The 13,196-nt window shown below is 39.9% G+C and overlaps 1 protein-coding gene across 5 annotated transcripts; it reads right to left on the bottom strand.

Annotated features, from left to right (window-relative positions):
- Positions 1-761: 761 nt before the first annotated feature.
- LOC137290924 (protein draper-like) lies at positions 762-11,525 on the bottom strand. 5 transcript variants are annotated; one of them, XM_067822136.1, is made up of 5 exons: positions 11,378-11,525; positions 3,871-4,210; positions 2,434-2,976; positions 1,691-1,796; positions 762-1,339 (listed from the first exon to the last, which is right to left on the bottom strand). In XM_067822136.1, the coding sequence occupies exons 2-5, from the start codon at positions 4,199-4,201 to the stop codon at positions 1,258-1,260; spliced, it is 1,062 nt and encodes a 353-aa protein (XP_067678237.1). In that variant the 5' UTR covers positions 4,202-4,210; positions 11,378-11,525; the 3' UTR covers positions 762-1,257. The 5 variants fall into 5 exon arrangements, with proteins under 5 accessions (XP_067678237.1, XP_067678234.1, XP_067678233.1 ...); XM_067822133.1 differs by lacking the exon at positions 11,378-11,525 and adding an exon at positions 9,788-9,934; XM_067822132.1 differs by lacking the exon at positions 11,378-11,525 and adding an exon at positions 5,290-5,631.
- Between the last annotated feature and the right edge of the window lie 1,671 nt (positions 11,526-13,196).

Raw genomic sequence — 13,196 nt, 5'->3', positions numbered from 1 at the left:
AAAAAGATGAAAATTAAGCTAAAGACCCTTCCGCATCGCTGTTATAATGTTTAAGTAGAAAAACATAATGAAAAATAAGAAAAAGACGACATCCCTGGTTAACTAACCCCAAACAGCGTGTATATGCTGGACACTATCGATTATTGCAACGGTGTTATTAAAGTGCTGATTCAAATCACATAGTTTAACAAATGGACTTTTTTTAAAGTAGATTTTTTGGGGTGACAGATCGTGTCTCATTCGTTCCCTCGCACGTTATTCAGCATTTGAATTAAGGCACAGCGACGAACCGAGTTCACTTATGCCTGGGTCAAGCGATGCTACAGGAACAGGAAAGTTGTTCAGATTCCCGATAGATCGTACTTGATTGTTTGTTGTTATTAAAATTATATCCTAGTTATATAAGTTAGATGTTATTAAAACTATAGTCCAGCTATACGACAGGGGTCTGTAAATGATCAATCCAGTGAGAGTCATCAGCGTCGATCTGCGCAATTAGACTATACTATATAGTCTCTGGTGTGGCAAGGCGAACTGACCAAGTCTGTTGGTGGACTCAACAATGTTGGTCACAGATAACGTCAGGAGGAAAGGGTGTAACCTGAGACCATACTATATACATAGTCTCTGGTGTGGCAAGGCGAACTGACCAAGTCTGTTGGTGGACTCAACAATGTTGGTCACAGATAACGTCAGGAGGAAAGGGTGTAACCAGAGACCATACTATATAGACTCTGGTGTGACAAGGTGAACTGACAAAGTTTGTTTTAGTCCGAATTCAACTATGTTCACTGTAAATATCCCTATAGAAAGGTACACATATACACGAATACATGAAACATACATGAAACATAGATGAACAAAACCGGACTTCGATAGTCTGAAGGTACCGTGGTTTTCTGAGCAAGAATCCCTGCCGCTTTGTAACCGATCGCGCGAGTTGTTTTGTTTACTTGATTGTGTAGATAAACACAGTGTATCTAAACACGCTAAAAAGTAACAATTTCACATAGCACACTTCAGTCCACCGGTCTTCATTCCGTCCTCAATGCAGAAACCTACCAGTGAGATGAGCTTCTCTACGTTTCTTCAAATCCATCGTCCCTTTGCCATGATCCATCAGATGACCTTGACCGACGTAGATAACAAGTTGGCGATCTGACTAACTATGAATAGAGTAAGCACGAGAAAGGTCTCTTAACATCGTGTGCTTTGAACGGCGCTATTGTTCGGGGCAGGGTACGTCAAGGTGTGCATTCAAACGATTTTTGCACTGGTACTTGTTTCACAGACTTCATATTGTTTTCGGTTGGAAAACCTGTTCTTGTACTTCAAATAACTGAAACAAAGTAGCAGACATGTCTTCGTCAATATACAGCACTATCATGCTGAGGACATATTCTGGCAATATCATTACATTAGTTGAGATGAAGCCAAGTGTTACTTGATTTGAAATGAATGGTTGTTAAGATTATGCAAATTTAAATGTTATTCCTGTACTGTAAATTGAATACCTGTCGGATAAAACCCTCACAGACATAAACCGGGTTCAATCCCCCAAAATGAGCACACTGTGTGACGCTCATTTCTAGTGTCCCCGGCAGTAATATTGCCTGAATATTGCTAAAGGCGGCGTAAGACTAAATCCAATCGCTCCCTCACTCAGTCACCACCCTGATATAGAACTTACTTCAAGCATACGACCTGAACCACCACCACGATGAGGAAGGGAGGCATCACCAAGAGAAAGGCGTACAGAATGCGGATCTTAAATGAGTCCGATGTGTCAGGAGAGTCTGAAATAAATAACGCGTGGAAGAAACTGACTGAAAATAACATGAATTCCTTAAATGCTTCCTTGTTGGTTAGACGATTATCTTAACCCAAATATCATCACAGGTTGCAGAACATCTGAGAAGACACTGCCCGTACTAAAAGTTACAAGACTTGTGATTATTATTTTGCAATTTGTTACAAAACCTCATGTGTACTATAGCAATATAGCCGTGCAATACAGTTAGCATAGGCAATGCGATTTCCGAGTTGCTCCTTGAGTCTGACTATAATTTTAAAGGCGTTGTGATCTGTAAACAATGTCCGAAATAAAACATTACAGTTATTAAATGGACGTTGTTTTCTGACAAATATGATTTTGTTCTGTTTCTGGCAATCGTCTGATGACATTAGGCGCATGAGTGCGATCGCAGTGATGCGGCCTTTTCGCGGAGTGATACTCAGGTCAGGGTAACCTCGATGCCGAAGTTTTAGTAACGAATCGGATTAAAACTATCTGTGTCTGTGTATGAAATAAATTCAGAATGTCATACTCCTTGCTGTGTAATGAAACTGCGCGCGCACGCACGCACGCACGCACGCACGCACGCACGCACACACACACGGAAGAACTACATATTGTATTCAACTTTGACCTACGTCCATGGGTGCGAATTTTCGTGACATCTATGGTGTAGATGCACAGCTCCGTGTGAGGGAACTGGCTGCAGGAATAACACTCTGTTGGACACTTCTGGTCGCACCTCGCCCCTCTCCATCCAGTTTCGCAGCCGACACTGCAGTTGGTAATATACACAGATCCTGCTTTTATAAGTTTACACCTAGGGAAGCTGTACGGGGGATACTTGACAGCGATAGTACAGTTCCCTGTATCCTGGTAGCACATGTCGCGAAGGCAGTTGTTGTTGCAAGACATGTTACAGAAGCGTCCGTACCAGCCTCTCTGACAGCCACCATGGCATGAGGCGTCTGTCTGACTGCAGCCGTCCTTACAGGTGGTGGTGCAGGGGGCGCTGCAGGAAGGACCATGGTAGCCCCGGATGCACGCATGGTCACATTGTCCAGACGTCTTGTTACATCCGGAGTCACAGCTGGCGGGGCATGCTCTACTGCAGTCATCACCGTAGAAACCCTGCACACAATCATGACACATCGCACCAAGACAGCCTGGGTTGGCATTCTCTGAAAGGTATGGCAGAAATTATATAAGTAATTCAGTTTTACATTTGGGTAGTCCGGCAGGTCGAGACGTTTTTCGAAACAGAGAAACAAACGAGCTGGGGTTGCTCCTGACAGATCTAACTGATCGTACCTTTAGACGCCCCATTCACATTCACAGCATGTGTAAACGTAAGGAAATATACGTAAATATGATACATATAAATTTCTCTCATGACATTACATTGAGAGTGTAATTGTGGTATTAGTAAATTTTTACATATTGGTATGTCAAATGAAGGATGAAGCAAATGGGCAGCAGTTGTGTTCATTAACCTTTCGATTGCGATTTTCACACACATGTGCATATTTAGCCCCGCGTTCACTTGAGCTAAGAGTCACAATCACTGGTAGATAATTCACTGGTAGAGCAGTTTAAAAAGTATATTTATAATGAAATCCATTTACTTGATATTGAAACCTTAGTACAGGAAACAGAGAAAGAAATGAAAATAAAAAATCGTGAACAAAGATATCAATATATAAATATGAAATCAAAGGGTGTATCATATGAATGGATGGGAAAATGCTTGTCTTTCCGATGCATAAAACGTGCACATAGAATGCGTTTGTGCACATATATTCGTCCCTATAAACCCTTTGTCATTCCCTTTTGCCATGACGACCTAAGTTTAATCACACCCTGTCCAGCTTGTCAGTAATATAACGTGCAAGGAAATGTTACTCCTTCACTCTGTCTCGTGAACGAAAGGCTATTGCTTTAGATGCTTTGCGAGCTGACACTGGTTGTGGCCATATCTTGTAGCTTATAAATTATGTCCTGCTTTACCCTCGGCTGACAGGCTGTGATGGAACTGAAATACCGTTAGAACTGGCGTTGACCATGACTCATCTTACCTTCATTGGACCCAGATGCACAAAAGGAATCACAGTTGGCACCACACCAATTTACATGACAGTCTTTCCGGCATTCCCCGGTAACCTGATCACATGACCTACATCCTTTACGACACTTCCGCTGACACATCTGTCCTGTCCAGCCATCAACACATCCGTCACTACATCTATATGTTCCACTTTCGGGTTCCGACAAGCATTTGGAATTGTTGCAGTTTTGTCCACAGATGGATAAACATGATTGTCCATATTTACCATCACTACAAACATCGGCAGTGTGTGCAGCATGGACAACATAGCAGCACATGATGACGACAGCAGCAACACTCATGTTCTCTGTCTGAAACAAAACCCGAGAATCCTAAAAACACCACTTTCACGAAAGATATAAAGCTAGCAGTTCGTATGTTTGGGGCCTCTCTCTTGCTGCAATCACACGACGATGACAAAGGAAATTTACATACCACATTATATTAGTAGCGAGCTGCAACCGGACTGTAAATTTCGCTTTCTTTATAGTCGCAGTCAATAAGATAAAAGGGACCTGGTTTCGGGTAGTATGATACAGCAATTTACAGATGAATGAATTTGTGTGTTTTTACACCGCTTTTAGCAATATTACGGCAGGGGACACCAGAAACTGGCTTCTCCCACTGTACCCGGGGTTGTTTGTGATGACCCAACGCTTTAACCACTGGGCTACCAGTGGGCGACTCATACAGATGAGATTACTCTAGTACAAATGTTACGATACGACATAATGACTTGATGGCTCTGGCATGATAGTATGACAGAACAGCATAGAAATAACATTACTCAGGTACGAATATTACGATGGAGTCAATATGCAGACAACGTAAATCTGGAGCGAACATTCCGAGACACCAACGACAAAGGAAATAGAAGACACAAACATGAACGCTTATTTTTATGAGATTTAATTTTTTCGAAACTTTTAATTCTTTTGCTATTCGGTATATGCGAATTTAAAGAAACACACAAGATGAAATATTACTCACAGACCAAGACCACTCACAAAATCAAAATAAGTTTGTTTATCGGTAATTCACACTTCGCTAGTGTATATTCCGCGTTGACAGAACTCTCTGTAGGCCTGGCTGTCGTCAAACACTACCTCCAGCGTCCCTGATACATGGCATTGGCTTACTGCCTGCTAAATCATGTCATTTAGTTCCTCGTCACATGGCGGCAAGCTATCACAGCTAGATGATCTACCAATGTAATGTTATACAAATTACAAGGTACCACCTGTTTTGCTGCCATATTTCTGACCTGGATAATGCCTGAATATTTCACATCAATCACTGGGCCCAGTACAGATCTGGCAGGCGTTCCTGGTTTTATAGACAATCGACAGTCAGAGTATTTTCATACAGGCAAATGCAAGGTGATACTTACCGTGCCTGGTATTCGTTCGTGTAAAGTCATCTGTATTTATAACCCAACTCCTATGCACTGAGCGACACAATTCATTTAATTTAACATTCACATCAAGTGCACATCACGTTCACATTCTAAACTGAATCATGCAGTCTAAAACATAACTGTTTCCAAATGATTAACTGATAACTATATCATCAGCTTTATGGTAACACTATACTGATCTCAAACGAGTTGAGCTCACAAGACTACACGTGTAAAGTACTGATTCTCCACCTGTATAGTCAAACAATGCATACAATGCTTGGATGAGTAGCAATGCAAATGTATGACTTACGCGTATTATACACGCCCGTGTCACCATGACCGATAAAGTGAAACTACCCTGATAGCTATCTAAAGAGTACTCACAAATCTCCGAGACACGGACAACCAAGGTATTTTTGGTTGTGTCTCTACATGCAAGCTGATATAGGCTCAATGTGAGACGCAGATAAAGAAATGTATGCAAGAATGGTATTACACATTAGCTATTTGTGTCGATGGATATGTAAACGCAACGGAAGTAAGTAATTGGTTATTTGTATCGATGGGTATGTAAACGCTATGGAAGTAAGTAATTGGTTATTTGTATCGATGGATATGTAAACGCTATGGAAGTAAGTAATTGGTTATTTGTATCGATGGATATGTAAACGCTATGAAAGTAAGTAATTAGTTATTTGCGTCGATGAATATGTAAACGCAATGGAAGTAAGTAATTAGTTGTTCAGACTACATTACGACCAGCTAAATATTACCGTTCTACTTGTAGAACCCTCCAAGTTATTGATCAAATAAAGGATCACAGTATCCACTGATACAGCTCTGGTTTCCCGCATTAAGTAGCCATGGGATCAGATTTGTCCATGTTGGCTTTGCTGAACAATAAGGTGTCACGAATAATTCACTGGTCGACCGGACTTGTTCCGAAAGGCCTGATATCTACATGTTTCTATACAGGAATGGGATGTTGAAGAAGATTATGATCCCTTATCCCCTGATCGTAGTGATCACTAAATTTGATTTAAATGCGATCGGATGATCGAGACTTGCACGTTCTCACAATATTGAACAGTCGGCCCTGCAGGGCATAGGAAGAGTAGTATTGTGAAAAAACAGTACAGTAATACATTATAAATTCTATACCACAGTGTCCATGAATAACACACTCATGCGTAACTACTGTTGGTATTAATTGCTGTAGGCGATATGATTTGCCATCCGTGTCATTAACGAGTTCGGTTTCACTAGCATTGTGTAGTCACCCCGGTATCAGTAAATATTCTGCGAACCGGACTGCCAACGTTTTGAGCGGACTTTGACAATATTACCCAACTGACACGCCAGGCGGGTGTTCTTAGTTATGATCTAATTACTGCATAGATTTAAGGATTCAACAAGCTCGTATGTAGCTTGTGTTTTTGTTGTGTCGATGGCTCGTGTTCGATAGATTAATGATCTCTGATAATATTCTTTAAACCATATCATCCTGGGAAACAGTTCCTGTAAAACATAGTATAGCATTGTCTCAAACAATTTACGATGTAAGATATATATCTGGGGCATTCCTAACACTAGCAAATGTTCAGTACAGATCATGTTGTGTAACACCCCTTCACACTTGAGGCGGAATGACCAGTAATGCTGTCGGAATAAAAATTTCTGGGGATTCCTCGAAATTCAAACTGAATTCTAAAACTTCTTACTGCACTCCGAATGCATTCTAACTTTTCGGGTCAATTCGTGTTACATACCCGAATGTTTTGAAGTGGAAAAATATCGAACGGCATATTAGGTGCATTCGAACGGCATTCTAAGGACCCTTACTCAATTCTAAATCTTTCTACTGCATTTTAAGCATTCTGAACATATCCGAGGAAGAACAGAAAAAAACAATCCAACCCAGATCCTGTCAGAATCTCTCAAATGCGCCTAGAATGAGTCGGAATGTATCTCGAATACTGCTGGACTTCCGGTGGATTATGCTTCAGATGTATCGGAATATTCCGACTGAAGTTGGAATGCAGCTCGTATATGCCTCGAATGCACCTGGAATATAGTCAGAACGTCCCGAATGCTCTTCACATGACCCCTGACGTCACCAGAACGCCAAAGAATCACTAAAAACGTGTCCACCTGTCTCTGAAACGACTGATAATATTTGGGAGTCGCATTCTTACAAAGCTTGAAAACTTGTTCAGACAATCCCTTCCGAATTCGTGAAATACTTTTTTTTTCTGGCTGATTCTCCTTGATTCCTTTCAGTTCGAAATAAGTGTGAGGGAGCCTTAAAAGAAATTTCAGCTCTGAACATGCTTAAACATTTTCCTCAACTACACCATATCAAATAAACATCGATGTGTTTACCGCGGACAGATCAAAATAACAAGATATCCGTGCACATGTCTTTCCATAACCCCTGCTTTCTTGGAAGAAATTTAAGAAATAATTAGTTTACGTTATTGGATTGGAAGCATCGTACTATAGATTCCTTAGATTTGGGATCCTGTGGTAAAGCGTCGAAAACTGTTTCATAATTTGATCTTGTGATTCCTGTCCTGATGCAAAATATACACTCGCTGTCAGGCGTGTTCACTGAGACATGTTCGAAAATAAATTCACATCGAAAGTCAGAACGGGCAGTTGGACAGCAGGGATACCAGAAGTCGGGCAGACAGATGACGGACACCTTGCTTAAAAATTTGCAAAAATGCCACATGCCCTTTACAAATGTGCTGTTGCCATTAAAAACTAGGATTATACTAGAATGAACCAATATTCAAAAGTAAATTGCCCTTGGAATCGTAGGGTGAGTGCTACAAGGATCGGGCTAGATAATCTGACAGTGATTACATATATGCATATATAGCGTTATCAATACTTACTTATGTGTATATACAACAAAGATCTGCATGCTTACATAATCCGTGTGTTTTCCACAGTGTGCCAGAATATCGATAAACGCTTTCCTCGTTCCTGAAATTTGCACATTATGAGACGTTCAGTAACAGGAAGAAGGAAAGGGTCTCTTGATCGATGCAAACCAATGTAAGTGACACAACACATGGCTTCTGCTTCCTAAGTATATCGTGATATGTAACGGTTGCAATGAAAACATTATACGTTTCTTGCAAATAAATATTTGATAAATATATTTCACGATTCGACTTCTCGTTTTTTTTGTTTGGAGACAAAATTTGTCACCTTTGAAAAAACAACAGCAAAACATTTACACATCTGCAAAATTGTTCAAATTTATCGATTTGAGCGCAAGTGTTTTCACGATTCGTTTATTTGGGTTTAAAAGATAACTAAATTGCAAAACGTGCCTAATGACATCAATGTTCTGCACACATTGCAGATCTGCAGTACTTATTACTTGATCGATCGTATAACTGACTTGTATCTTCTTGATCAGGTTGAAGAGGTAATTTCTCATGATGATACATATATTTCAACATGGGAAATAGTGATAATAACCAAACTGTTGTTTATATATATCACATTCACTGTGTTATTGCACGAAGCAAACACGATTTTTAATGATTAACAAACAATTGGCCTTTTGTGTCACTTTAGCATCGGCCAACGCTGAAACTGGAACTATATTTTTTGGTATCGATGTAGGTTGTTTCTCCTTCCTTCTTGTTTTGACTATCATTTTTGTACCTTTGAATTTGATTGGAAGGTACCCCGGAAGCTCCAAGCTGCCACGACCAGCAGGTTGAGAAAAACATGCAGATATGGGATTTTGTCCGCCGTGAATGGTAATTTAGTAATACGTCAAATGGCGAGAGTAAGGATGCATGTAATGTTCTGTAAATTTGAACTCTATACCAGTGATATCATAGAAAAGCCATTTTCAAATAGAATCCAAAACTGCGAAGTGCATTTATCTTCGTGATGTATTTGGATATGGTTTCGACACCAAAGTAGGGGTTGAAGAGGAGAGGCATAAATTGTTCAATTAAGTAGCAACTTATAATGCCGGCACATTCACTGATAGTTAGTTAGATACAGTGTATATACGTTTCAGTTTGGGTGAAAGAAGACCGACACAGGCTGAATGGTATTATACGATTTGGTTGCGTGGTAACACAACGTATACCTTTTTCCAAACCACAATGTCATTACCTTATAGAACTGACAGGTACATTAGCTACTTGTGATGTACGGTGTTGGTTATGAGCCTGATTGACAAACACTTTTTATACTGACAGAAATGTTGAATTTCGTGTAAACTTGCCCTATAAGTGCCGTGAACGCCGTACACCTTACGTACTGACAGCAAATGACTTGTACCTCAACTACACCTTATTGACATCTACTGACTCGTGACTGTACGCAAATAATTAGATTGTGTGAACACACATCTCTAAGTTAATCCGTCGACGGTTTTTAAGACCTAGTGAGGAAGCCCTTCACAATTAGAAAGCCACACTGCAGGTGCTTGAAACAAAACAAACGATCTCACCTTGAAAAGTGTAATCCTGATAACCTGATAAGTAATCCCAATACAAGCGCATACACCTTACAAGGTGGGACCATATATACAGACACTGAGAAGTAACTGAAGAAACAATAAACATAATTACGTCGAGCAATATGGGAAAATTCCACTAGTCCTTCACCCTTGACATCGTTCATTGCACATCGATGTGTAAAAAATAAAACAACAACATAAAATGTGCTGCTACATGTTTCGGGACACCGAGTCATGCATGTTTGTTCACGTTAATGCATGTTAGGTGTGTGTGGATGAGAGTTTACACTGGCCGACATACATGTACAACCGTCACGTGGCCCATGACTTCTCACAATGTATGTCGCCTAGCACACACGCACACAGCGAAGTCACAGTGTAGTAGAACCTTGTGATATGTACGTGTAGCATGGAGTGACACACATATGTGTTTTGCATTAGTAGAGAAAAACAATCGGTGTTATGCCATAGTATCTGTCCCCGCAGCGAACTCCTGTGTCTTCTACACTTACACTCACAGAAAGTTGTCAGATTTGGTATACACACTGTTGTACGCCCGACCTGTGAGGAGGGTATATTTTATAAGATACGTCTTGGTGCACACACATGTAGGTGACCTGAATACAAGTATTATATAAATGAATCAGTCGATGTTTGATTTTTTCGTAAAACGTTTATCACGCATATGAAAATGGGATGTATGCATGTAGGTAAAACGTTACACAGTGGGATGTATGCAAGCCATGTATCCATATTAATAACACATTACTCACTGGGATGTATTCATGTTAATAACACAATACTCACTGGGATGTATTCATGTTAATAACACATTACTCAATGTGATGTATTCATGCTAATAATGCATTGCAAAATGGAGTGTATACATCCTAATACTACTTTGCACAATGGGATATGTATATATGGTAATAATACATTACACAATGGGATGTATATATGGTAATAATACATTACACAATGGGATGTATATATGGTAATAATACATTACACAATGGGATGTATATATGGTAATAATACATTACACAATGGGATGTATATATGGTAATAATACATTACACAATGGGATGTATATATGGTAATAATACATTACACAATGGGATGTATATATGGTAATAGCATATGTATCCAGTTTGACATATACATGTTGATGGTACTTGTACATAATGGGATGTATACATGTTACCAACAGATGTACACAAAGGGATGTATATATGTTAAAAACAGATGTGCGCAATGGGATGTATACATGGTAATAACATATATACACAATCTGAATATATAAGTTTTGACGATACGTGTACACAAATGGATGAATACAAGGTAACAACACATAACCCACTGGAATGTAAACATGGTAATAACTGTAGATAACATGATATACACATGCTGATGATACGTGTACACAATGGGGTGGATAAATGTTGTTCTCATATGTACACAGCGAGATGTATGCATGTCAGTAATGCCTTCAAACAGCTAGCTGATCACACCACATGTTACAGTCGGAAATTACATTAGTCAACGTAACCATATAGTCACAAGTTAGATAAATTTTCTCACCCATGTACGAACGTTGATGTGAGTAGTTCCTGTTCCTAAATTTGCTAAAACATCCGGAGATATCGGTTTTTCTCACTGTTAATTACCCCTACGTGATCTGATAAATGCTCACCGAGCATCTGTTCCTGCGTGATCGTTTGCAATGAGTGAAACCACCACTTTGTAAACCCACTATGTTAGACGTTATCTAAACTAAGTATTTAATGCATACCTGAAAACAGATGTCTCCCAGAGAAAAAACTTGTCTGCGATCAGCAGCACAAAGGAAACATTCAGATCATGTTTAAACCTATCCACTTGTAACTGATGAACAGTATATGGCATTGTAGTGTGCATACAAACCACGCAATGTTGCTGGAACATTCTCGAATATTACATGACGTTGCTGGAATATCGAACCTTTCTGTGTGGTGTGTGGCCCATTAGCCTTGTGCACTATAGCACCACACAGAATACATGGACATCACATCAGCACCAAACAGGATGCATGGACATCACATCAGCACCACACAAGATGCATAGACATCACATCAGCACCACACAGGATGCATAGACATCACATCAGCACCACACAGAATACATGGACATCACATCAACAGCACACAGGATGCATGGACATCACATCAGTACCTCACATGATGCATGGATATTACAGCAACGCCACACAGGATGCATTAATATTACAGCAACACCACACAGGACGCAGTTTGTGTTGGAGCTACCGGCTTTTAAATCAGCTCACATGGCCGCAGTGCACATTCTGCAATTAAAATAGTCATACCACAGTGTGTTTGGTGCATTTGCAGCAGCAGTAAAAATACGAACCATAGCTCTGGAGATGTTGCTTGAAGCACGTGATTTGCACGTGCATTCCACTATGCTAGGCTATCTTTGCCTGTTTGCACCAAAATTTTAAACATTGCCCTTGGATTCAGGTGGTGGAGAATTTATGCTCATTTGTACATTTGTTTCATGCGTCTTATAAACCCTCTACATCGTGGTTCCTGTAAACAGAGGTAGAAGAATGGAAATATGCCGAAACAATGATCTCACGTGCAGTTGTTTAGATATGTGTATAACAAGGTGTTGAATAGATCAATACTCGAACATAGCACAAAAATAAGTTCATCATGTTCTAGAACTTATTGCAACGATGAATATTTACATGAATTTCCGCTAAAATCTCTTTTTCGTGAGTGATGAATCGGATGAAGTGATTTGCATATGGAAACAGCTGGTACTGAGGGCAGTATTTACGCCTTGCCCATGTGATAACTTGCCGCGATGAGAGCCCATGACAACAGAGAGTGTTATTAGAGCCATATATGTCTCTCTACACATTACATTTCAACATACATGAAGAATGTTTGGTAACTGGAAATGACATTTACATTTGAAATGTTTGTATTACCATAGCTCAGGGACTTGTGTTCGGAACAAGCACCCAAAACGCCCTGTTAACATAGTGGGTGGTTGAATATCGTGAAAACGCGGAACAACAAAGACACAGAATCTAAGGAAGGAATGCGCGAACAACCCTTAGCAAAACTAAGGAATGTGTATATTGCCGTCTAGCTGATACTAACGTCTCCTACAAGATGCGCAGGCATAATGTACTTACCTCGAGTCTCGTTTGTTGATGCACACGCCAAGTAAGAGATGTATACGTACATTTCGGAAATGCAAATAAAAACACTCCTTCATACCTTTGGTGTCATGACGTCATCCAACACATATGACGTCATATCAATATTTCATGACGTCATTATACCATTGAGTTCGCTGATGAAAGTGTTATTGTGTTGTACTGTTTTTGCGA

Source organism: Haliotis asinina, chromosome 7, assembly GCF_037392515.1.
Source record: "Haliotis asinina isolate JCU_RB_2024 chromosome 7, JCU_Hal_asi_v2, whole genome shotgun sequence".
In the NCBI taxonomy this organism is placed as follows: domain Eukaryota; kingdom Metazoa; phylum Mollusca; class Gastropoda; order Lepetellida; family Haliotidae; genus Haliotis; species Haliotis asinina.
Note: the sequence above shows the minus strand (reverse complement) of the source record. Positions and strands in the feature narration are given on the sequence as shown.

Excerpts from the sequence above, each read along its gene's own strand:
- LOC137290924 (XM_067822132.1), bottom strand. The coding sequence starts at position 5,319 with ATGACTTTACACGAACGAATACCAGGCACG. Across the intron at positions 4,211-5,289 it reads ACGAACGAATACCAGGCACG|ACAGAGAACATGAGTGTTGC; the intron begins GTAAGTATCACC and ends GTTTTGTTTCAG. Across the intron at positions 2,977-3,870 it reads TGCATCTGGGTCCAATGAAG|AGAATGCCAACCCAGGCTGT; the intron begins GTAAGATGAGTC and ends CATACCTTTCAG.